This window comes from Rhinatrema bivittatum, chromosome 4, assembly GCF_901001135.1.
Source record: "Rhinatrema bivittatum chromosome 4, aRhiBiv1.1, whole genome shotgun sequence".
Taxonomy (NCBI): domain Eukaryota; kingdom Metazoa; phylum Chordata; class Amphibia; order Gymnophiona; family Rhinatrematidae; genus Rhinatrema; species Rhinatrema bivittatum.
The window spans coordinates 304,617,678-304,644,870 of NC_042618.1; the positions used below are offsets into that span (position 1 = coordinate 304,617,678).

A 27,193-nucleotide genomic window follows, 5' to 3' on the forward strand; every position below is an offset into this window, starting at 1 on the left:
ATCGGCATCAGAGGCAAAAACATTGAAGGACCATGGAGCCATAACAATGGATATTGAGTCATTGGCATTGAAGGGACCTTCGGTTCCCTCGATGTTGAAGACCGGTAGGGATTACGGAGACAGGCCTTTGCCAAGCTCCTCTCAGTCAAAGAAAGCATCTAGTTCCTCCTTTTCAACCTCGACACCAGGGATGACCAGTGCTGAGCATCAAGAGAAGCCGAAATAGCAGTGGCATTGATCTCTATTGATGCACAGTGCAGAGCATGGGGATGGTCCAGCTTCAGCCAAGAATCCCCTGAAGTGATCTTGCAGCAAGTGGAGCTCATCCTCCAAGTTACCCATGGGTTTGCCATGGTTTCCATTGGTCTGGTGTCTATCACCGATCCTCCTCTCGGTGCTGAAGAGGATGTGGCCACTCCTCCTGCCACCCAATTTATCTTGGCATCGACTATCTTTGAGGAATTAGAGAGATACATGTAGATGGCTATGGAGAAGGTGATGCAGGGCCTGTGTTGGAGCAAAGATGGTACAGACGCTGGTACAGTCACTTCTCAAGTTGCTGCTGAGCTCACTGCAAGCACTTATCTGCATATTATGAACACCACTATCTGTGTCAGTGCCTATGGCCTCTCCGAGGCCCGGAGGGGCATTAGAGTTGGTGCCGGCCAACCCGATGGTCATCCCAGGTTCCTTGGAGGAGGAATCTCCCTCGATGAAGCTGGGGGCCTTGGAGTCCAGGCCCCAGTAACCAACTGCACCGGTCACTGAACCCCTGGCCGGGGATTGACTACCTAGGGATCCCTCCCCTGCCAGTCACAGTGAGTCAGAAATCCTTTATTCCTGGAAGTATGGAAGCTCCGATAGTGGTTCAGATGATGAGACATTGGACAGTCTCCCCTTCGATCCCTGTCCTCCCCTGGACAGAAAAAAGTCCCCGCCAGAGGACCTCTCCTTCACAGGATTTAACAGGGTGATGGGTGGAGGCCATCCCATTTACTTTGCAAATGGAGGATGATTCTATGCACAAAATTAAGAACATAAGAAATCGCCATGCTGGGTCAGACCAAGGGTCCATCAAGCCCAGCATCCTGTTTCCAACAGAGGCCAAAACCAGGCCACAAGAATCTGGCAATTACCCAAACACTAAGAAGAACCCATGCTACTGATGCAATTAATAGCAGTGGCTATTCCCTAAGTATAATTGATTAATAGCCATTAATGGACTTCTCCTCCAAGAACTTATCCAAACCTTTTTTGAACCCAGCTACACTAACTGCATTAACCACCTCCTCTGGCAACAAATTCCAGAGCTTTATTGTGCGTTGAGTGAAAAAGAATTCTGGATATCCTCCAGTACATGGAGCCTCCTAAGGAGATTGTGGCAACTTCAGTGCACAAGATCCTTCAGGAGTTAAACTTAAGCATGTGGGAGAACACCTGAGTGGCTCCAGAAGTTTCCCAGATTCAGCTTTCCCACCAGTTGGTGGTGATTAAATCTACTCTCAAGAAGGCCAAGTGCTTTCTCCTTGGTGCCTCCAGGAAGGGGGACCCTAGAGCCATGGATACTTTTAGGAAGAAGGTTTTTCAGGGCACCATTCTCAGTGCCTGCATAGTGGCCTACCAGCTCTTCATGAGCTAATATATGCAGGACATTCTGACACAGGTGTGCAGGAAGTGGCTGTACAGTTTTCTCAGAAGCAGCAACATTCCCTTCAGACATTGGTGAACAAGGTTTGGACTGTGGAAAACATGGGGTCCAGTCAACCTACATTATCAAGGCGGAATCAAGAGTCTCTGCCATAGGGATAGGGGCCCAAAAACTTGTCTGGCTATGCGCCTCTAATCTCTGTCCAGAAGTGCAGGAGTGATTCACTGACATATGTATGCGAGAGAATCTCTTCGGAGATTGGGTGAAGGATGTGGTGGCATGGATTCATGATCACTGTGTGACACTCCAGCAGCTCTCCACTCCCACATTGGACCCAATCTCCTTCTCTAGGAGGTACCCGAATTCAGGGCAGAGGAAGCCTTTTTCCACCTGAGGAGACACTATCTTCTGCCCTCTCGGTCTTACGCTTAGCAGGCCCTGTGCAACCACCCTAGGCATCAGAGGGCACCCAAGCACCAAATGGCGACCAGCCAACACCTGGGACAGGGTTTTGACTGGGCCATAGATAGCATGGCACAGATCCCAGTACCCATGTCAAGGGATCTTCTGGTTGGGGGCAGGCTAAGGCACTATGTGTACTAGTGATCCAGGATAATCTTGGATGAATGGGTCCTCTGCATTGTTCAGAGAGCATAAAAATTAAAACCATAGGTTGTCCCACCAAATCGCCCTTTGAACCCATCTTGGGGGCTCATAGTGCATCAGGAGGAGCTCTCCTCCCTCTTTAGAAAATAAGAAATTGCCATATTGGGTCAGACTGTGAGAGCTCATCAAGCCCAATATCCTTTCTCGAACAGAGGCCAATCCAGGTTACATGCATCAGGCAAGCACCCAAACAGTAAATAAATCCCATGCTACTAATGCCAGTAATAAGTAGCAGTTTATGGATTTCTCCTCCAGAAACTTGTCCAAAAATATTTTAAATCCAGCTACACTAACTGCCTTGACCACATGGCCAGAGTAGTTAGTTGAGCCTGTTCCACCAGGCCAAAGAGGGAGGGGATTTTACTCCAGGTACTTCCTGATTCCAAAAACTTGGACTGCGTCGCATTTGGATATAAGGGGCAAGAACAAGCTTCTAAAAAAAAAGTTCAAGACAATTTCTCTGGTCATCTTGATCCTCTTCCTGCAGAGAGGGGACTGGCTAGGGTCTCTTGATCTAAAGGATGCCTACATTCATATTGAGAGCTTCCCCAATCACAGGAAGTGTCTCATATTTGTGGTGGGAAACTTGCATATTTAGTATCACTTTCTGCCATTTGGGCTCGCGTCCACCCCACGTGTCTTCACAAAATGCTTAGCCATGGTTGACAGCACACCTGCACAGGCCTGGGGGTGCATGCATTTCCCTAGCTGATCAATTGACTAATCAAGAATATATCTCAGGCAGGAGTCAAGGAGTCTATGCGCATGAACATCTGGTTGTTGGAGCTACTAGGGTTCATTATCAACTACCCCAAGTCTCAGCTCTGCCCATCACCTTTATTGGAGTTTATTGGAACTCTGTTAGACATGACTCAGGCTAGAGCCTTCCTCCCATTGCAATGTGCTGTTACCCTAATGGCTATTACGGCAGAGATCCAATAGAGTCAGCAGACATCAGCTTGGCACACATTGAGGCTGTTTGGCCACATGGTCACAACTGTCCATGTTACCCCATGGCATACCTTTTTGTGTATCAAGCACAATGGACTTTGCGGTTCTAGTGGTGGCAAGCCACTCAGGATCTTCAGGATTGCATCAGTAACTCCTCTCCTCTGGGTCACTCTGTCCTGATGGTGGGATATTTCCAGATTAGTATGGAGGTTGTCCCCTTCCAAATTCCTCTGATGCAAATTGTCCTAATCACAGATGCATCCAACCTGGGTTGGGGAGCTCATGTAAATGGGCTTTGCATTCAGAATCCTGGATGGCCAGGAACATCAGTACCAGATAAACTTTCCCAATAAAATGTGCCTAGTAGAGTGCCCCAGCAATCTGTTCTGGGGCCACTGCTTTTTAATATACTGTATTTATAAATGACCTGGAAATGGAGATGAGTGAAGAGATCAAATTTGCCAATGACACCAAATAATTCAAAGTTGTTAAATCACAAGAGGACTGTGAGAAATTGCAAGAGGGCCTTGTAAAATTGGAAAATTTAATGAGAACAAGTTCAAAGTGATGGAACTTAGGGAAGAGTAACTCAAATTATAACTACATAATGCAAGGTTCTGCATTAGGAGTCGTCATTCAGAAAAAGGATTAGGCGTCATTGATAATATTTTGAAATATTTTGCTCAGTGTGCAGCAGCAGCTAAGAAAGCAAATAGAATACTAGGAATTATTAGGAAAGGAATGGAAAATAAAACAGAATATCATAATGCCTCTTTATAGCTCTATGGTGCAACCTCATCTTGAATACTGTGTGTAACTCTCGTCACCACAGCTCAAAAAATATATATCAGAAAAAGTACAGAGAAAGACAACCAAAATAATAAAGGAGATTCAACAATTCCCCTATAAGGAAAGGCTAAAAAGGTTAGGACTTTTCAGTTTGGAGAAGAGATGGTTGATGGGGGAGATGAGATCTTTAAAATAATGTGTGGCGTGGAATGAGTAAATATTAATCGGTTGTTTACTCTTTCAAAGAATACAAAGACTAGGGGACACACAATGAAGTTACTAAGTGTTACATTTAAAACTAATAAGAGAAAATATTTTTTTACTCAACGCATAATTAGGCTCTGGAATTCATTGCCAGAGGATGTGTTGAAAGTTATTAGTGTATCTGCATTTAAAAAAGGTTTGGACAAGTTTCTGGAGGAAAAGTCCAGAAACAATTAAGGTGGACTTGGGGAAATCCAGTGCTTATCCCTGGGATAAGCAACAAATCTATCTACCCCTTAGGATCCTGCCAAGTACTAGTGACCTGGATTGGCTACTGTTGTAAACAGGATACTGGGCTTGATGGACCTTTGGTCTGACCTAGTATGCAAGTCTAATGTTTTTATATTCCTGGAGCTCTGGACAATTTGGTACATGCTATGGGCTTTCAGAGATTGGCTGTCAAACAAAATCATACTGATCCAGATGGACAACCAAGTAGCGATGTATTATGTCAACAAGCAGAGAAGTACAGGCTCCTAACTTTCATGGCAAGCTAGCCTCAGATGCCTTTTCCTTTTGTTGGGACCAAGGACTTCTATATGCATATCTTCCAGTTCCATTGGTCATGAAGTCTTTGTTGAAGCTCAGGTAAGGGAAAGGGTCTATGATCCTCATCAACTCCCATTGATTTAGTTTCTGCTCCTCTGGGAGTTGTCCATTTGGAAACCAATCAGACTGTGGACTTCCCTAGATCATATCATTCAGGATCAAGGAAGGTTGCAGCATCCGAGTCTCCAGTCCCCCTCGCTCACTCCCTGGATATTGAGAGGCTAATTCTGCAACCTTTTGATATTTCTGAAGATGTAGCTCATGTTCTCTTAGCTTCCAGAAAGTATTCCACCAGAAAGTCCTATGGATATGGAAGAGGTGTATAATCTGGTGTGAGTGAAGGAACTTATTCCTTTTCTTCTGCTCAACACAATAACTGCTTGATTATCTTTTACATCTTTCTGAGGCTGGTCTTAAGATCAAATCTGTCAGGGTTTATCTTTGTGCATATCATAAACATATGGAAGGTAAGCCCATCTCAGTCTGTATAGCCTTTATTTGTACTTTTATTCAGAGTCTGCTTGATCAGAAGCCTATCATTAGACCTCTTCTTATGTCATGGGACCTCAACGTGGTTTTGTCCCAGCTGATGAAAGCTTCCTTTGAGCCGTTGCGCTCCTGTGACCTGAGGTACCTGACCTGGAAGATCCTATTTTTAGTGGCGGTTACTTCAGTTCGCAGGGACAGAGTGCTTCAGACCTTAGTGACTTATCCACCTTACACTAAGTTTTTTCATAATAGGATGGTGATGTGGGTATGCACCCTAAGTTGTTTTGCCTGAGGTAGTGCCACAATTTCAACTTAATCAGTTAGTTTTTCTTCCAACATTTTTCCTTAGGCCTTATGCTGTCCAAGGTAAACAAGTGCTGCAGTTCGGACTGCAAGAGAACCTTTGCATTCTATCTGGAGCAGACAGAAGCCCATAGAAAATCCACTCAGCTTTTGTTTCTTTTGGCCACGGTAAGCTGAGGATCGACATTGCCAAGCAGATGCCCTGCAGTTAGCTAGCAGATTGCATCTCCTTCTAGTATGCCCAGGCTGGATTGACTCTTATGAGCCATGGAAAGGTTCACTCTGTTCATGGTAGCATTGGTGGTTCATTTGCGATCAGTCCCCATAGAGGAGATCTGCAAAGCTGCAATGTTGAGTTCTCTCTGCTCATTCACATCGCATTATTGCTTGGATAGAGATGATCAACATGGCAGCAGGTTTAGCCAGTCTGTCCTACGGAACGTTTGAGGTGTAGAACCCAACTCTGTTCCTGCCTAGGTCCCTTTTTTTGTTCCAGGCTGCCCCACTTTTAGGGTATATACATATAAAAAAAAAAAGGCCTGCTGCAAACAAAAATGTTGTTTTTGTTATCCCCCTTTTTTGTTGGAGGTCTCCTGTAACTAGGGATTCACTAGTGTGAGGACTGTCAACCTGCTTGTCCTCTGAGAAACCAGAGTTGCTTACTGGTAACAGGTATTCTCTGAGGATAGCAAGATGTCAGTCCTCATGAAACCCGTCCACCTCCCTGTGGAATTGGGTCTCCTCTTCATAGTGTATATTTTTCTTTTGCTATTAGACTGAAGGGGGACCCCATCTGGATGCATGGTATTTTGCATGCGTGAGCATGCTCAATGAGTTTCAAAGGTCTAGAAACTTTGACATAGGTTTTCCATACCAGATTCCATCGGATGATGTCACCCATGTGGGAGAACCAACATCCTGCTGTCCTCGGAAAGCACTTGTTACAGGTAAGCGGCTCTGCTTTCCTATTAGCCATTTGATATTAATTCTGGCTGTCCAATTTGCTATTGCAGTTTGCCAAATCTTGATGGAGGGATGTTAAATGTTTGAGCCAAAAGTTGGGCACTCCATCAGGCCTGGGGTGATCTTTTTAACCTGATTTCCAGCTCTTTCATTATTACTTAAAAACATAAGAACCAGTGACACTTCTGCACTCAGTGGTTTTATTTTTTCCTCTCTTCTTTTCTCCTATATACATCTCTTAGTAGGTGTGTTTCTTGAATATGTATGTGAATGCTTTTCTGTCCTTTAGTAACTCTCTCTGTGGGTATCTGTCCTGAGATACTTCTTTCTGTGAGTATCTCCTGTAGACATTTCAAAGTGGGTCTCTCTTTCTGTGAATGTCTCTGTGGGTGTCTTTTTGGCACCTTTCTTTGTTAGTGTCTTTCCAGCATAGAACTGAACATGTCTTTTTGATTGTGTTTGTGCAGTGACTGCAGTCCCAGTTCATGTCCAGCTTTGAATGCTTGTGTTTTAGGCATGTCTGGTTCACACCATGGAGACTATCCGTGTACGATACTTTGTGGATAAGTTACTGGAGAGACGCAGGCCTGTCATGCTGGTGGGAAATGCTGGCACAGGGAAATCTGTGCTGGTAGCTGACAAGCTAACCTCCCTCGACCCAGAAGAGTACATAGTGAAGAATGTGCCATTTAACTACTACACCACCTCTGCTATGCTACAGGGTAAGTCACGTATTGCACTATAATCCACCATCATCTCAGCTATGCTGCAGATTGTCACATACTGTACTATAGCCTTACACCACAACTGCAGGTAAAGTCGCATACTTTATTATGACCCTATGCTACCTTTGTTATGTTGCAGGGTATATCAGATCTGTTTGAGTGAATTCTACAAGATCTCAGCCTATAGAAATGTTGTATATATTAGCTAAGCAGAAAAGCCCAATTTTGCCTCGATATTGCTTTTACTTTGCAAAACCCATTGTGCTAGGTGAATTCTAACAAGCTTTTGCTGTGTTCCCTGTGCCTGCTAAATTCTGCTAGAAACTCAGTCTGCAGCTTTGTCCTTCCAGTTGCTTATAAGACATTCCCACATCTGTAGCCCATTTTGTTGACATCACCTGGAAAACAGCACATACTTAAGAGAGAGAAAGAGGAGTTCTGGTAAATTTTAAAAATGCCTTTAATAAATTAAATAAAAATTCCCCCGGCTTCAAAATGTGTAATTTTCTGCTATTATTGCATGGAAAAGATGCAAAGGATGTGGAGCTCTCTGTGATGTCTGAGGATATGATGGCAGCTTCTGAATAAATATTCTTTATTCCATTGAGTAAGAAATCAGTTGTATGATAATTTATTGATTGAAATAGGAGGCAGAAAGGGGTTTAGTTATTACATGTATTAATGTCTTTATTTACATTAAAGTGGTCCTTTGGTTAAAAATGTAACTTGTAACAGACTTCAGAGGTCTAACTGTGACATAAACAGATACATGAAAACCTGGTACAGTGATGTCATCTCCTGCAAACGTTATTCTAAATCCTTGGTTATTAATCAAGAAGGGTGAAGGTGGATATATGAATAGTGGAGATGATGGGGGAATTCAGAAAATTCTGGGACAAGCACAAAGGGATCCGTAATTGATGTAGAAGTGAGATAAAAGGCAGAGGTCACATATGGTCTGTCGTTTTGCAGTTGGTAGGAAAATGAGCAGACAAGCTGGTTCTGGAGGTCTTTCTCTGCTTTCAGGTTTCTTTTTTCTATGCAGTTATGAGAGCAGTTAGTCACAAAAAAAGGAGTCCATGTCTAATGAGCAGATAGGAGTATATAACCTGTTTGCTGGACAAAGATCTGTCATATCAGAATGTGACACTGTAAGCAGATGAACATGGCCAGAATAGTAAGAGGCAGCATCTATTTTAGATATTCTGAAGATGGCCCAAACAAGGATATGGAGGCTTCTACACCTGCCAGATCAAGGAGTGGCGTAGTGATTAGAGCAGGGGGCTGAGAATCAGGGAAATCAGCGTTCAAATCTCACTGATGCTCTTTGGGCAACTCACTTCACCCTCCATTGCCTCAGTTACAAATTTAGGACCTGATTTACTATGGCTTTTTCCCCTTCTGTATGGGGAAAAAGTTAGTAAATAAGCCCCTTAAATTGTAAGCCCTTTGTGCAGGAACCTACCACCTGTATCTGAATTTGTAACTCACCTTGATCTTGGATTTGGAAAGGTGAGTAATGAGAAATAAAAAAAACAAATTCACACTTTCCTTTCTCTGTTAAAACCAGACATGCAATCATTACATCTCCAGTGGCCCCCCCTACATCTTGGGTTCCTAATGGACACTATCCTAGACCTATAGCTTCCTGGAAAGCTCTGCTGTATGTCCTCTTCATATTTGTTCATTGCTTCTCTTCTGTAAACAGTGCCATGTACAAATTAACTAATTATTAGCACATGCCAAAATGTGAATGTTTTGTGATATTATAGCTCATTGGTATGTCATCTCTGAGTCTACATGTGCTTTCTCTTTATGTGGACTACAAGATTCTCTATTCTCACATATATGGGACACCACTAGAAGACTTTAAGGGCAACTTTCAGACTGTGCACAGAAATGTAAACTCTGTGAGTACTTTTACTTGCAAACTTTGTCGGTTTTCAAAGGGAAATCTTTCCCTTTGAAAATTGAGTTGGAAAAAGTATGTGCTTAGACCTGCACCTTCTATTTGTGTGGGCACTTTTTCCAGTGAAATTACATGCAATCGCATGTAATTGTGTGTGTAAGTGCTAAGCTCTCCCTAGATTCTGCCCCCAGGAGCACTTCGCCTGACTGCATATAAAAGTATGTGATTACTAGCACTTTGTGTGTATTGGTTTTTTTTGTTTGTTTTTTTTTAATTGGAATGTGGAAACATTAGAGGAGATAATGCAAAGCATCAAACATTACAAATGCAAAAGATCAACAAACGTCACAAGCTTCCCACTGTGAACAACAATGCCATCTCCAACTTTATTTTAACCACCCTAATCTCCCTCCCCTTCCCAGTCTACACTTGCACCTCCATATATATTCATACAAATCACATTCACAACCCCACCTCCATCTCAGCCTATTCCTCGATGTGGAATCCTAAATCTCATGCAAGGCCTCTTTATTAACCACTGGCGTTACATCATAAAATCTTTTGCAGGCTAATATGTATTCTCTAAAAACCTTGCAAGATAGAAAATACATATCATAATGTTTCATCTGCATAAATGCCAATGTTTTCTCTTGCCACAGCGTAAAAGTAAGAGTGTCCTCTAAAATCCAGACTTTTAAAATGCACTTATGTGCAACCAACAAGGCCAGCTTCATAAAAAAGAGGAAGACCACAAATTTAAAAACAGAAGGTGCTGGCTCAGACTTCAGATTCAGTAGTACCAAAGTTTCTCCCTGGAAAAGCAGAGTAACCCCAGTACAGGCTGCCAAAGTGGAAAGATTTTATGAGATAAAAGAAAAAGATGGACTATTGTCCCCCTTTCAAATTTATATTTGATAGATATCAGTAGTTATGAGCCCCATCCTTCTCTTTGTTACATTATCTACTGAGCAGTGATGCAAAATTTTATACTGCATCTCTTTGAGACTTGCATCCAAAGGGAATTTGCAAACCTCTCTGACTAAAGCACTCATTTTTCCAGAAGTCAAAGAAGCCCCAGCTTCCTCTTGCCAATATGCAGCCAAAGCACTTATGTACCCCTCCCCATTATTCTGCTTGCAATATTTATACCAGTGTGAAATATAATTCTTTCCCCTACCAATTTGCTTCATATCATCACTATCTTATTCTTCCTTCGAATTAACTCAGGAGAGATCCCCAAAGAGGAAAAATAATGAACCTGCAAAAATGCATACAAATTATTTAGAATATGAAATATCTGAGTACTTTTGGGTGGACCTGTGCTCATCAGTTAGAGTATTTTAGCTATTGAAAGAGTTTAGATACTATCATTTTTTGGACTTTCTGTAGGAACTGGTTCCAATAGAAGTCTCAAAATAGCAAAAACCCTCTAATCTCCAAAGCTGCTCCCTGGGTCTCCTCTATTATAAGGTAGAGAAACCTTCTTTCATCCTGGTAAATTCATCTAGGGGATGACAAAAGACCCAAATCACATGCTAGGGGGAATTCTTTATAGTCCTGTGATGGGGAGTCCAAGCCATCACGAATATTTCCCTTGTAATTTGAATATTCAGTGGCTTTAGGAAGGGTTTCATATTTATTCCTCCTTATGTGATAATCCCACCTTTTTGGGGTTTTATATTGCCTAGGAGCATGCTCAAAATTTCAGAGGGAAGGAGGTAGATAGAGATCCCCCAAAGATTTCAGAGCAAAGGAGTTAGTATTTTGATATTTACCTCTAGGATTTCAAATACGTTTTTGAGAGCTTTGGATCCTCCCAGGATCTAAGGGAAGGAGAGAAGAGAAGTTTGTGACTTTCCATAGGGTCTTAGAATGAAGAGTGCTGAGTACTTTTGGATGGACATCTGCTCATCAATTGGAGTATTTTAGCTACTGAAAGAGTTTAGATAAAATCATTTATTGGACTTTGACTTGCCCAGTTTGAAGGGAAGGGCATACCCCGGGTATCTCTGAGGACTTGGGACAAGAGTGAGGATTTGAAACAAGAGTCTGATTGCTGAGAGATCTGAAAAAGCAGAAGCTTTGATATTTATTTTATACAAGGACTTTAATGGCTAAACCCATTGAGATAGGGATACAGTTTTTCCAGTTGAAGAAAAGTTAAAACTTGGACCAATTGAAGTTGGATATTTTTGTATGTGGGGACAGTTGTCCTACAGGTTTTATGCTTGGGGATTTTCTTCTATTTGCTGATTGATTTCATGCTGAAACCACATTCCAGTTTTCCCATCTTGCAAGGGGAGCAGTTTTTCTCCGTGGATAATGGTGCACGAGAAGTGAGAAGGGAAATAACACCTAAGATGGACAAACTAACAATCATTTTCATTGCTATTGTATTTTTGATGCTGCTGTTCATTTTTGGCATTGTGGCTTGGATTTTCTTTAAGTTGCAATAAATATTATTTTATTTGAACACCATTCTTGGATTCCAGAGAGTGTTGTACCTGATTTTCCTACCCTTGGTGCTGTTTATTGCCTTCATTGTTCCTTCTCCAAACTGTTTGGCACCTGTTGGAGGTCTTCTACCTTCAGTGTGAGCATTGAGAGTAAAGAGTGAATTGACATGCCAGAGGCCCTCAGAAGATTATTCTCCCTCCCCATCCGGACTGAACCCAGACCCGCACCACGCCAAAGTGAAGGATAAAGCAACAAACTTGGGAACCAGTTACAGTCCCCTTAGCCTTCCCACAGAAAGATGGGGATAAGTGTAAAGGATGATCCCCCAAAATTTGCCCACCTCTTACCATGCCAGAAAAAATAGAGCAGTAGCTTAGTGACAGGCAAAGCTGGTGGGTCACATAAAGCTTAAAAAGAAAAAAAGATTGGCTGCTTCTGCTGAAACAAACAACTGGAGTTGAGTAAGTGTGAGGCACCAGGGGCCATGAACCACCAACCCTAGATATGGGAGGCTTGAGCTCTACTGGGTGACCTATGGTATTAGTAGAAAGATGGGAAGCAGTAGTACTGTTGTTGTTCATGTGTAGGGGGTTGGGCCACACCCAGCCATACCCAGCTAACACCTATGTTAAGTGTTAGCCAGCAGAGAGTTCTTTGATGGCACAACGTTCTTCCTTACTTGTACGGCTAGTTTTGACAAAGGCTGTCTTCTAATTTACCATGCTTCTGGGATCTCACACTTCACTTGTTCGGTAAGGGAAGCCTGCTTGGCTGTTTTGTTTATTCCCTCCTGCATTTATTGTAAGTCAGGAACCTATGTTATGTTTAAAACTTTATTTCTTCATTAAACTTTAATTATTCATTAAAACCCTTTTGAGTATTTGCATGAATTGCACCTAACTGTAAGTATCCAATGGATTTGGGGGGGGGGGGGGGTGTTGTATCTTTATTTTCAACAAAAAGCCCACGCCCGCCATGGCACCATATTTCACCCCTTGCTGCTTCAGGGCTAGACAGCACACACGGTCACCCGATCTGACAAAGCTTTTTGGTGACTCAAGTGGCAGCTTTAGCTGAATGCCCTGAAGCAGCAGGTGGCGAAACATGGTACCATGTCAGGCTTGGGTTTTTGTGCCAAAAATAAAATGTTCTCCAATCAAAATATTGGAAAAATAAGCAAGGGAAGTTATTTTTTCTGGACTAATTTTTCTTGCATCCTTTAAAAATGTTTTTTCAAAAAACATGTGGCACCTTTAGCAAGACTTATGATTAAAAGTGACCCATAGTATCAAAAGACTTGATTTAATTCATATGATACACGGGTGTTATGAAAGAGTCCTGCAACAGTTGCAAGATTCACTTCTTCTTGGCCCAAGACAGCAAATATGTGAGATTTGACTTCTTGAATGAATATATGGAAAATAAGCAGTGAATGTCCTTATTATAGAGATTTGACATAATACTGCCATTTTACTGGAACAGCACCACGGTAACAACTAGTGGGGATGTCACAGAAAAAAGTGTATCCTATATCTCCATGTTCTAGTAGGGGGAGAAATCCCATGCATCTGGCCTGGTGTAGCAAGATTCAAGGAAAGGAAATTATCAGGTAAGATTAAATTTCTTCATGTCTGTCATAGAGATTTTCAAATTATCATTTCAACAACTCAGATACAGTCCCTTTAGTTTTTGCTATGGAGTTTTATATATGTTATAGCCATGGTCCCTTTCAACCTGACTCTATGAAGGAATTTTATTCACATAAATTGGTAAAGACATGCTTAAGTTTACATTTTAATATGTTGCTGCTCTATGTAAGTGATGTCTCAAGTTGTGATGTTTTGAGGCAACAGTTTAGCCAAAACTCAATTATTTTCTCTAAACTTCTAATGAAACATTCTGCAAATATTCAAGAAAATCTGTCAACAAATTTGTTTTATTATTGATTGTTGTATTTTTTTTTTAGCCTGATCTTATTTATATGCATGTTCCTTGCTGCATTGGAGAGCCACATTATTGCACAGCCATACATCTCCCCCTCAGGCCATCCATCGCTGTAATACTTGCAGGAGGCATCATTGCTGGTTTCTGATTGTATTTCATTATCTTTTGGACATTAATTAGCAATCCTGGAGAAGCCCCTGGAGAAGAAGGCAGGCCGGAATTATGGCCCCCCTGGCACCAGAAAGCTGATCTACTTCATAGATGATATGAACATGCCGGAGGTAGACACCTATGGCACAGTGCAACCGCACACACTCATCCGGCAGCACATGGACTACAGCCACTGGTGGGTCTTGTGAAGATGCCTGGAGATGGACAGTAGTTCTGAATGCTTCCTGGGAGAAAACTAGCATCAAATGTCACATTCAGTATAGAAAATAGCAATGACTGTGCATGAATTACATGGTACTATAGCATGTAGGGCCTGATTCATTGAAACTTTTACCTATTCTCTGTCTATGGGAGAAAAGCATAGTGAATCAAGCCCTTAGTGTCACAGTTACAGACTACTGGCAACTCACACATACCAAGCTTTGCTGCAGTTCTAGTGATTGCAGAGGAGCTGAAGTTTGATGGCTGCAGGACACACGGGATAGCTGATAGCATATACCAGCTGCTGATGTATCTGATGTGAAACTATAAACATTTTCCATACTGGGTCAGACCAAGAGTCCATCAAGCCCAGCATCCTGTTTCCAACAGTGGCCAATCCAGGCCACAAGAACCTGGCAAGTACCCAAAAACTAAGTCTATTCCATGTTACCATTGCTAATGGCAGTAGCTATTCTCTAAGTGAACTTAATAGCAGGTAATGGACTTCTCCTCCAAGAACTTATCCAATCCTTTTTTAAACACAGCTATACTAACTGCACTAACCACATCCTCTGGCAACAAATTCCAGAGTTTAATTGTGCGTTGAGTAAAAAAGAACTTTCTCCGATTAGTTTTAAATGTGCCCCATGCCCTATTTCAAATCAACTATATCTTTTTCAAGTTGCGGCGACCAGAACTGCACACATTACTCTAGGTGTGTCCTCACTATGGAGCGATACAGAAGCATTATGACATTAGCCATTTTATACTCCATTTCCTTCCTAATAATTCCCAACATTCTATTTGCTTTTTTGGCCGCTACTGCACACTGAACCAAGGATTTCAAAGTTGTGTTCACTATGATGCCTAGGTCCCTCTTCCTCCCAGTATGGAAACCAACATTGCTTAACTGCAGTGTGGGTTAATTTTCTCCTTCTGCATTACTTTGCACTTGTCCACATCAAATTTCATCTGCCATTTAAATGGCCAGTCTTGCAAGATCCTCCTGAAATTTTTCACAATCCGCTTGTGATTTAACAATTCAGAATAATTTTGTGTCTGTAAAGTTGATTACCTCACTAAGTCCCCTTTCCAGATCATTATATCAAAAATCACCAGTCCCAGCATAGATTCCTGAAGTACTCCACTGTTTACCTTTCTACACTTAGAAAACTGATTATTCAGTCCTATTCTCAATTTCCTATCCTTTAACGAGTTTGCAATTCAAAATAGGACTTTGCCTCCTTTCCCTTGACCTCTCAACTAGTCTCTCATGGGGCACCCCATCAAACTCTCTCTGAAAATCCAAATACACTACATCCACTGACTCACCATTATCCACATGTTTATTGACCCCTTAAAAAATATGTAGCAGATTGGTAAGGCAAGATTTCCCTTTGGTAAATCCATGTTGGCTGTCTTTCTATAAGTTCTGTGATTTTTTTTCTTTAGAATAGTTCCCAAAACTTTTCCTGGCATGAAGTCAGACTTACCAGTCTATAGTTGCCTGGATCTCAAAGATTGGGGTTACATTGGCCATCCAGTCTTCAGGCACGACGGATGATACCAATGATAGGTTACAAACTACCAGTAACAGATCTGCAACTTCATTTCTGAGTATTTTCAGAACTCTTGGGTATATTTCATCCGGTTTAGGCCATTTGCCACTCCTTAGTTTGTCAATCTTCTTCATTTTTCTCATTTTCTCAGTGGAAAAGGGTAAACAGTGGAGTGCCTCAGGGATCTGTACTTGGACCGGTGCTTTTCAATATATATATAAATGATCTGGAAAGGAATACGACGAGTGAGGTTATCAAATTTGCGGATGATACAAAATTATTCAGAGTAGTTAAATCACAGGCAGACTGTGATTCATTACAGGAGGACCTTGCAAGACTGGAAGATTGGGCATCCAAATGGCAGATGAAATTTAATGTGGACAAGTGCAAGGTGTTGCATATAGGGAAAAATAACCCTTGCTGTAGTTACACGATGTTAGGTTCCATATTGGGAGCTACCACCCAGGAGAAAGATCTAGGCATCATAGTGGATAATACTTTAAAATCATCGGCTCAGTGTGCTGCAGCAGTCAAAAAAGCAAATAGAATGTTAGGAATTATTAGGAAGGGAATGGTTAATAGAACGGAAAATGTCATAATGCCTCTGTATCGCTCCATGGTGAGACCGCACCTTGAATACTGTGTACAATTCTGGTCGCCGCATCTCAAAAAAGATATAGTTGCGATGGAGAAGGTACAGAGAAGGGCAACCAAAATGATAAAGGGGATGGAACTGCTCCCCTATGAGGAAAGGCTGAAGAGGTTAGGGCTGTTCAGCTTGGAGAAGAGATGGCGAGGGGGGATATGATAGAGGTCTTTAAAATCATGAGAGGTCTTGAACGAGTAGATGTGAATTGGTTATTTACACTTTCGGATAATAGAAGGACTAGGGGGCATTCCATGAAGTTAGCAAGTAACACATTTAAGACTAATCGGAGAAAATTCTTTTTCACTCAACGCACAATAAAGCTCTGGAATTTGTTGCCAGAGGAGGTGGTTAGTGCAGTTAGTGTAGCTGGGTTCAAAAAAGGTTTGGATAAGTTCTTGGAGGAGAAGTCCATTAATGGCTATTAATCAATTATACTTAGGGAATAGCCCCTGCTATTAATTGCATCAGTAGCATGGGTTCTTCTTAGTGTTTGGGTAATTGCCAGGTTCTTGTGGCCTGGTTTTTGGCCTCTGTTGGAAACAGGATGTTGGGCTTGATGGACCCTTGGTCTGACCCAGCATGGCAATTTCTTATGTTCTTATGTTCTTATTTATCTTCCAACTTCACAGGGATTTGTGTCATTTCTTCTGAATCATCTCCAGTGAATACAGTTTCCAGCACAGGTATCTTCCCAACATCCTGTTCAGTAAATACCGAAGCAAAGAATTAATTCAGTCCTTTTGTATGGCCTTATCTTCCCTAAGCGTCCCCTTTATCTCTTGATTATATAACTATCCAGCCGACTCCCTCACAAACTTCCTGATATACTTGAAAAAACTTTTATTATGAGTTTTTGCCTCCAAGGCCAGCGTCTTATCAAATTCTCTTCTAGCCGGACTTACTTCTGACTTGCCAATGCTTATGTTTTTTCTTGTTTTTCTCAAATGGTTCCTTTGTACAATCTTTGAAAGAAGGTCTTTTGGCTTAAATAGCTTCTTTCACTTCATCCTTCAACCATACCAACCGTCGTTTGGCCCTCCCTCCACTTTCTCCATTGCGTGGAATACACCTGGGCTGGGCTTCTAAGATGGTATTTCTAAACAATGGCCATGCCTGATGTAAACCTTTAACCTTTGCAGCTACACCTTTCAGTTTTTTTCTAACTCTTTTCACCATTTTATCAAAGTTTCACTTTTGAAAGTTTAATGCTAGAGCAGTAGATTTACTTAATTTCTGGAGGGAGGACATTAAGTCAAATTTGATTGCACCATGATCAGTGTTGCTGGGCGGCCCCCACACCGTTACCTCTCACACCTACATCCTGCGTTCCATCAACAGTTAGGTCTAAAATGTATCCCCCTCTCGTCTTTTCCCAGACCATCTGCTCCATGTAGCAGCTACTCATTTCATTTTGAATCTTTACCTCTCCAGCATGTCCTGATGTTACATCTACCCAGTAAATATTGGGGGTTATTGAAGTCTCCCATTGTTACCGTGCTGCTAAATTTGTTAGTTTCCCCAATCTCTGCTAGTATTTTGTCATCCATCTGTTCATTTTGCCCAGGTGGACAGCCGCATATCCTCACTGCTACACTCTCCCCAATCACACATGGAACTTCCACCAATAAGGATTCTACTATGCATTTAATCTCCTGTTCTCTGTATATACCTAGATCAGTTCAAACTCCTGGGTTTTGCCTCCCCTCCAACAGATGGAGACAGAGAAAGTTTTACAGACACCGCCTCTTAACCCAGTGTGCCACCTGCAGCTCCTCAGTATTTCTCTGTCTCCAGCTGATGGAGGAGGTGCAAAACCTGCAGTTCTGTTCCTGGAAAAAAAAATGGCAGGTCCTAGTGGGACCATCCCTCCTGGTTGCAGAGGTGGATGAGTAGGGGTTGGGAGACCCTAGATTACTCACTGGATTTCGCCTGAGGTGAAAGCTGGTGGTGGTCCAGTTCCCTCACCTCCAGGCAGATTGGAAGAAGCCTCTGTTGCACTTCAGATGAGATTGTTCTTTTTGTATCTTTTATAAAGTTTTTTAAAAAAAAGTAAATAATAATAAGAGGAAATCAAGGGAAGCAGGTGTGTTTGCTTTAATCTCCTGTTGCTGATGGTAGAGGGAGACAGCTTCAGCGACACATATTTTGTTTTAGGCTCTCCCACTGCCTTTCCTCCCTCGGGCGTCTGCCACGTAGTTGCAGCCGAGCCTGATCATGCTGAAGGGGTGCTGATGCACCCCTGTGTGGTGTCAGCTCCATGCGCCTTTCTCATTCTGGCTGCTGTTCCTGTTGCCTCTCTGGTGGAGAAGGGTACATTGGGAGGGACTGATGTGGCAGCTCAGAAGCAGCGCAATTCTGGTGGGCTGAAGGCTGCAAAGTGAGGGGCTATCTGTTCCCACTGAGCGCGGGAACAGTAGCCATTTTGGATATGCTCGCTGCTAAGGGGAAGGCTGCAGCAGGGGAACCTGAGCTATTTACAGCCGAGTTCAGCTCCGAGGAGGCCTGGGGGGAGGGGGGGGTGCGCCCACAGGGGGCCGTCAGAGGAGGAGATTGCCTCTGGAGGAGGATTCTGATGGGCCTCTCCTTTTTCACCTGAGTTTGTCCTGTTGATGCACAAGGCGTTTTTAACCTGCAAAGTTGTGGAGCGGCCCTTTCCTAAGCAGAGGATGGCAGAAGTCCAGATTTTCAGGTGCTTCGGGAGCCACTAGGATTCGGAGGTTCCTGGGTTAGGGGCCACCGAGGAGGGTTCCTCAGAGGGCTGTGATCAGGGATTGCCATCTGGGGATGGTTCTTCCAGTGCTGATCCTTCTCGATGCCCACAGGATCTGGAAGAGGATGCGATAAAAGTCCTGACGATGGAAGGCGATGATCCCAAGGTGGTTCAACTGTTTCAAAGGGAGGAACTTGAGCCCATGATCCCGCTGGTCCTGGCAGAATTGGGAGTAACTGTTCCGCAGGACCAGGCTGACCTGGAGAAGTGGATCCAGTCATGACCGGCTTGAGGTGTCCAGCCAAGACTTTTCCTTTTCACAAGTCGGTTAAAAGCAATGGTGGGATACTCCGGAAACTGGCCTTAAGGTTAGCAGGGCTATGGATAAACTTTATCTTTGGAGCTTTTCAGGATGCCAAAGGTGGATGCTTCAGTCTCAGCCATTACAAAAAGGACCACCAGTCCAATAGCTGGTGCAGCAGCTCTTAAGGACTTGCAAGACAGGAAGCTCAAGGTACATCTCAAGAAGATCTTAGAGGTGTCTGCTCTGGGCATCCGAGCAGCTGTGTATAGCAGCTTCATGCTCCAGGCTAGTTTGAGATGGATATGGCATTTGCAGAGTGCCAGAGATATGTCATTCTAAGAGTCCAAACAGGCGGAGCAATTAGAGGCTGCAGTGGCTTATAGTACATATGCTTTGTATGACTTCATTTGCACTTCTTCAAGGACCATGATGTCTGCAGTTTTCACTACGAGGCTTCTTTCAAAGGATCAAAGGATCAGCTAGGAACGTTGCCTTTTAAGGGAAAACTTTTGTTTGGGGAAGACTTGGAGCAGCTGATCAAACATCTGGGAGATGATAAAGTGCACAAGCTACCGGAGGACAAACCAAGAGTCCAAAAGATTTCTCCCTGTGCATTCTTAGTTTCGGAGCCAAAGCATTTCCATCAGAACAGAGCTCTGGCTACTGGCCAAAGGCAGAGGAGGTCGCAGTCCTGGAGCCAGCTATTTTGGGGGTGCACAGCGGGCCGAGATGGCTCCTGCCAGGGTAGTGGTGGAGCCAAGCTGGCGCAATGAGGCGAGACTGGCCCACTCCTTGGTTCCAGTCATCAGGGTCGTCTGACTCATTTTTATGAGGAGTGGGTCAAGATGACATCAGACCAGTGGGTTCTAAACATGATAGGACAAGGCTACGCTTTAAAATTTGCTCGGCCACTCAGAAACCTGTTTATGGTGTCTTCCTGTGCCTTGGTGTAGAAGAAGTTAATCATTCAGTAGACCATACAGCGGGTACAAATGCTGGGACCATTATTTTTGCTCCCCCAGGATGAAAAGGGGATGGGGCGTTATTCCATTTATTTTGTGATGTCAAAAAAGGAAGGAACCTTTTGTCCAGGTCTGGATTTAAAGAAGGTAAATGTAGCTCTCAAGGTTTCCCATTTTTGGATTGAGACTGTCATAGCAGCAGTGAGACGTGGGTTCTTGGCTCCCTTGGATCTGACGGAGGCGTATCTGCACATAGGGATTCACCCAGACCATTAGAAGTACCTCTGGTTTATGATCCTGAGGAGGCATTTTCAATTTTGCGCTCTTTTGATCGGCCTAGCGACAGCCCTGAGAACCTTCGCCAAGGTGATGGTGGTGGTGGCAGTCCTCAGAAAGGAGGGCAAGCTAGTCCACCCATATCTGGATGATTGGCTCATCTGGGTGAAGTCAAAAGATCTTTGCAGAAGAGCGGTGAACATAGTGGTGCAATGCCTGAGTTCGTTGGGATGGATAGTGAATCTATCCAAGAATCACCTTTCTCCTTCACAGGTTCTGGAGTTCTTGGGCTCGCAACTTCGGTACCTGAGAGGGGAAGGTTTTTATCATGGAGGAGCAGGTTGTCAAGCTGCGGACTCAAGTTCGGAACCTGTTGGAGGCCTCTGTGCTCACAGTCTGGAATTATTTGCAGGTCCTCTGTTCCATGGCCTCGACCTTGGAGTTGGTCCCATTGGTGTTTGCCCATATGAGACCTCTACAGAAAGCATTTCTATCCCAGTGGGATATGATTTTGAAGGAGTTTAATCTTCCACTACACTTACAGAGTCTGCCAGATCCAGTCTTTCGTGGTGGCTTGGCCAGAACCATTTGTGCCGAGGGGTGGACCTCAAGGTGCCACAGTGGATGGTAGTGACTACTGAAGCCAGTCTCTCTGGTTGGGGAGCTGTGTATCAGTCCCAGTCAGTGCAAGGACAATTGTTGGCGGAGGAAGTGGCCTGGTCCATCATTTTCCTAGATACGAGAGTGGTATGGTTGGCCCTGCAAGAGTTTCTTCCTCTTTTATGCTACCATGCAGTTAGAGTCCTGTCTTACAATTTGACGGCGGTGGCCTACATCAACTTCCAGGGATCTACCAAGAGCCGAGCGGTTGTTGTGGAAACAGAGATGCTGATGTCCTGGGTAGAGCAGCATCTGGCCTCGATAGCGGCCTTGCATGACAATATGCAAACGGTTTTTCTCATCTGACAACGTTTGGACCCAGGAGAGTGGGAGCTCTCTGAGAAGGCAATGACCCTAATTTCTTGCAGATGGGGGCATTCCTCATGGATATTATGGCAACTCAGAAGAATGCCAAGATGCCGTGCTTCTTCAGCTAGAGAAGAGAGCATGGAGAGGAAGGAGTCAATGCCCTGGTTCTTCCTTGGCCGCACGACATTCTGATATACTATGGCTCCTGGTAGGGAAGGTTGTGAGGAGAATAGAGGTCCATCCAGGAAAGGTGATTCTCATGGCTCTGGATTGACCATGAAGGCCTTGTTTTGCAAATTTAGTCAATCTAGCAGTGGACGGCCCCTGAGACTGGGCTATCTGCCAAAGCTTCTACAATAGGGCTCTATATTTTCAGATCAAACAGATCGCTTTTGTCTATCGACTTGGCTTTTGAAAGGAAGCAATTAAGAAGGAAAGAATATCTTGAGGATGTTATTTCTACTCTGTTGCATGCTCATAAGTCTTCTACTTCCTTGGCATATGTCAAGGTTTGGAGAGTTTTTAAGGCTTGGTGTACAGAGCAATGGTGCAGATTCTAGCCTGTTTGCAGAGAGGCCTGTCGAAAGGTTTGTCCTTTGGTTCCCTGAGAGTGCAGGTGTCAACGCTGGGCTGTTTGCAAGGCAAGGTTCATGCAACAGCCCTAGCTGCGCAGTTGGATGTGGTACGTTTCCTCCGAGGGGAGAAGCATCTGCGCCCACTGTTCGTCAGGTGTGCCCCTCTTGGAGCCTTAATTTGGTCCTCAAGGGCATGTGTGAGGTGCCATTTGAGCCTCTAAAGAGGGCCACCATAAAAGATCTGACTTTGAAGGTGGTTTTCTTTGGTGGCGATTTGTTCAGCCAGAAAGGGTGTCTGAGCTTCAAGCCCTGTCATGTAGAGAACCCTTTTTACGGATTTCGGATTCTGGAGTCTCTCTGAGGATGGTTCCTTCTTTTCTGCCGAAGGTAGGTTCAGAGTTCCACTTAAGTCAGTCAGTGGAGCTTCTGGCCTTTACAAATTTGGAGGTGGTTGTGCCTCATGCAAAAGAATTAAGACGGATATCAGAAGGGCCTTGTTTGCAGAATCTGGAGGTCACTAACAGTTTCAGATTGTCAGATCACCTTTTTGTGCCATGGAGTGGTGCGAAAAAGGGTCATAAAGTGTTGAAGACCATGATTGCATGGTGGTTGAAGGAGGCTATTGGGTCCGCATATATCTGTCATGGTTGTCCTATCCTGGAGGGTTTAAGAGCTCATTCTACTCATTCCCAGGTGGCCTCCTTGGCCTAATGCCAACTTGTATCGCTGCAAGAGATTTACAGGACGGCTACTTGGAAGTCTTTAAATACTTTTGCCAGGCACTACCGATTGGAAGTCCGGGCTCCGGATGTTGACAACCTTGGTGAAAGTGTTCTTTAAGCGGGACTCTCATAGGCCCAACCTGGTTAGGGAAGTATTGGTACATTCCAGGAGTCTGGACTGATGTGGGTACGTACATGGAAAGGAAAATTGGTTCTTATCTGCTAATTTTCATTCCTGTAGTACCACAGATCAGTCCAGAATCCCACCCGGTGGTAGAGAGAAGTTTTAGAGAGTAGGCTCAATCTGTTTTTTGTTCTTGAAAATTTTTTGACGTTTTTGACTTTTATGCTTGGGTACTTGGTAATACTGAGTTGCTGCAGGTGGCACACTGGGTTAAAAGGTGGTGTCTGTGAAACTTTCTCTGTCTCCATCTGCTGGAGGGGAGGCAAAACCCAGGAGTCTGGACTGATCTGTGGTACTACAGGAACAAAAACTTGCAGGTAAGAACCAATTTTCCTTTGGATTCTATGCCATCCCTAACATAAAGCACCATCTCCCCGCCCCCCCCCCCTCCTCACCAAGTTAATCCATCCTATCATTGTGATATCATTTTTATCCTGGTATAGCACTGTCCCATTAGTTATCCTCTTTCTACCAGGTCTCCGAGATGCCATTTATATCAACCTCTTCATTCATTGCTATACATTCTAACTCTCCCATCTTACCGTTTAGACTTCCGGCATTAGCATTTCAAAGTATGTTTTTTATTGGTATTAACAATCTGCTCATCACTTGAGATATTTTAGAATCTTTTAACTCAGGTAGTTCTTTACTTGTAGGCACATGGGCTTCTATTGCTTTTATTGGAACTCTTCTGTTATTTTAGCATCCTTTGAATATACCTCCCACTGAACTGTGTGCTGCCAAGCAACCGTCTGCTCTCATCCATGTTCTCATCCAAAAGCTTCTCTGTCTACCCTTTGAAGGTTAGTGTCATCAGCCTGGTTCCACCCTAGTTAAGGTGGAGACCACCCCCCTCACAATAGACTCCCCTGCCCCTCCCCTCAAAAAATGCTGCCCATTTCCCATCAAAGCCAAAGCCTTAGCCTTCTTCCCTGAACTATCATCTCATCCACACATTGAGACTCCAGAGCTCTGCCCACCTCTATGGTCCTGCATATGGAACAGGAAGCAATTTCAGAGAATGCTACCCTAGAAGCTCTGGATTTCAACTCTCCACTCAAGAGCTCAAATCTGGCCTCCAGAACTTCCCTATAGTAGCTTTGCAGGAAGATCACATATTTCTGCAACTTTTCTGGCATGAAGTAAGTGCTCGCATGACACATTTGACCTGAAAAATTAAATGGGAACATTTTTTGACAATGATGAAAAACAGCAAAATTCATCCTTTTCTGTTTAGTTTAGTTTTAGGTTGGATGATCGCCTTTCATAAAAGTAAATTGGCAATGTGTCATGCAGAAATACTCCCAGTAAAGTCTGTGGTAACTAGTTTTGCAAATATGCACATTTTTCTGAATATTAACAAAATTATTTGCCAAATTTAACATTTTATATTGATTGTTTAGCTGTGAGAGCACAGGACTGGGAATAGAACTCACAGTTCTCATTGTGCAGTGCAGAGCTCTAGCCGTGGGTCTAATTCCAAATAATTATTGCCAAATCTGAGTCTCTGCTGCTGAGCCTGTCCAATTGTGCCTCCTTGCTCTGCTTCCCTTCTCACTAAAGGTACGACCGAAACAAGCTGTCCCTGAAGGAGATCATGAATGCTCAGTACGTGTCATGCATGAATCCCACGGCTGGAAGTTTCACCATCAACCCTCGCCTGCAGGTATGTCTTGCTCAATGGAGAGATTGGTATTGAAGGGGGAGGAAAGAGGGCATTGCTTTTAATAGCAGATTTACTACATTATATTCTTGTTCTAGCAAAACTGACATATTTACAGCACTGCATACCTGTGTATATTTTATATCATTTGCAGTCAGTCTTTGGAGTTCTTTACCTTATATTTTGATTAATTTTCCAAAATACATGCCAAAATAATTATAAAGAAATCTACCAAAACAATTTTTGTGGGATGCCTTCAGGGTAGGTGTAATGGCAGAGGGAATGGTTTGACGAGAACAATTTTGAAATCTGAGCCCTGGTAAAATATACTGTAGTGACTGACACTTGTTTACAGTTCTGGAATACTTTTAGATGTCAGTATCCTCTTGTTTCTTATATTGCTACTGCTGTACAAAAGAAAAAATATATATGAGACAGTCCCATCTCGGTAAAGCTTACAATCTAATCAAGACAAACATACAGGGCAAAAGAGAGCAAAATTTCTGGTATAGAGAGGTAAATCTGGGCATCATTAGCATATAGTATTGAAAGCCATGAGAGAAATGAGAGCATCAAGGGAATTAACATAAAGAGAGAAGAGGGCCTTGGATGGAATCCAGAGATACACCAATTGATAGTGGGATGGCAGCAGAGGAGGATCCGCCAGAGGAAACGCTAAAAGTGCAATGGGAGATGTAAAAAGAGAATCAAGACAGTACAAAGTCCCAAAATCCAAGTGAGGACAGTGTATAGAGTTAGATGGTGATCATCAATGTCAAAAGCAGCAGATAGGTCGAGGAGGATAAGGCCTCAGTAAAGGCCTTTGGTCTTAGCCTTAAACAGGTCATTTGAGACTTTGGCAAGGGCTTTTTCTTTGGACACTGCTACTGCACAGTGAGGAAGATGAATATAAAACAGCTTGCAAAAGTCATCCTGCAAGTGTAATAACTTTGAATTAGAAATTACATTTAATTCCATGCATCTTCTGAGAAGAAAAGGAACTTGCTATGAAAATTACTCAAAAATTACCATCTTAGAAGCCAAGATAAAATGTTCCATAAGTTAAAAAGATCAAAAGAAAGACAAACTGCTGTCAGTGTGGCTGAATGTACTATGAAAGAAGATATTAAAGACAAAATGACAACATTTATAAAGTGGAAAGCAGAACCAAATGAAAAAAATAGGGAAGATCATAAGTACTGACAAATTAGATAGAAAATGTTAATGCAGACTGAGAGAATTTGAGGAGAAAGTGGATAAGGCCAAGGGGCATGGCGAAATACATCCCAGAATACTAAGGGAGCTCAGAGAGGTGCTGGTGAGTCCACTGAAAGATGTGTTCAATATGTAACCCTTGTCTTTGAAGTGGCATCTTTCTTCAAGGGCACACACACGTAATTTATAGTTCTGGAGCTGTCTACACTGACTTTCTTTGCTCCCCTCCTTTATCCCCAAGGTGTGGATTCTTTCTGTTGGGGGGGGGGGGGGGAGCTGATGCTTATGTCCCAGGCAGTGATATGCTTTTCTAAGAATCTTGTTTGTAATTCCCTCTGTAGTCTATACTCTGTCATGCTGCAGGGACAAATGCACCAGATACAGAACTAGGTGTTCAAATAATAGTTTACTGATTTATTTATTTATTTGGTGTTTTTTTTATACCGGCATTCATGATAGGCATCGCATCATGCCGGTTTACATTTAACAGGGGGTGAAAAAATAATACAATATAAGAACGTTAACAGGTGTGGAGCTTAAAATCTTGCAGTTACAATAAAACAGGGAAGTACACAACTGGGAGCAGGAATAAGAAAGGAGATAGGAGATTAACAGAGCAATTATTTACAATGTTATAAAATTTACAATGTAATAGAAAATTGATTATAGTATAATGGTACAGTCAGAGGGTGGATTGGCGGTAAGTAAGGTTCAGCTGTGGTCTGGTAAGGCTTTCTTAAATAACCATGTTTTGAGCCTTTTCCTGAAAGTTAGTAGGCATGGTTCTTGTCGCAGGTCCGATGGGACGGAGTTCCATAAAGGTGATCCGGCTGTGGAGAAGGCTCGGTCTCTGAGGGATTTATGTTGATAGGTTTTGGAGTGTGGTACATGAAGTGATTCTTTGTATGACTCTCTGATGGGTCTGGAGGAGGTGTGTTTTCTGAATGGGATTTGTAGGTTCAGCGGAGCGAGGTGATGGATGGCTTTGTAAATGGTAGTAATGGATTTGTAAATGATTCTGTAGTGAATTGGCAACCAATGTAAGTCTTTGAGGATTGGAGAAATGTGGTCTCTTCTCCTTGAGTTGGTCAGAATTCTAGCTGCTGTGTTCTGCACCATCTGCAGAGGTTTGGTGTGAGATGCGGGGAGACCTAATAAGATAGAGTTACAATAATCTACTTTAGAGAAGGTTATTGCTTGCAGAACTGTTCTGTAGTCATGAAAGTGGAAAAGTGGTTTTATTCTTTTTAGAACATGTAATTTGTGGACGCAATCCTTAGTTGTTTGGTTGATGAAAGATTTTAGGTTTAGACGATTATCAATGATAGCTCCTAAATCCCTTAAATGAGAAATTTGCAGGTGGGCTGGAGGATTTG

General features: G+C 43.0%; 1 protein-coding gene across 1 annotated transcript in view; it reads left to right on the forward strand.

Moving 5' to 3' along the window:
* The window catches only part of DNAH9 (dynein axonemal heavy chain 9), a 1,128,006-nt gene that overhangs the window by 445,085 nt on the left and 655,728 nt on the right, over window positions 1-27,193 (forward strand). Inside the window, exons 38-40 of the mRNA XM_029600235.1 lie at window positions 7,137-7,344; window positions 13,838-14,003; window positions 24,503-24,605. Coding sequence (XP_029456095.1) covers window positions 7,137-7,344; window positions 13,838-14,003; window positions 24,503-24,605 — 477 coding nt within the window. The remainder of the gene's footprint in view (window positions 1-7,136; window positions 7,345-13,837; window positions 14,004-24,502; window positions 24,606-27,193) is intronic.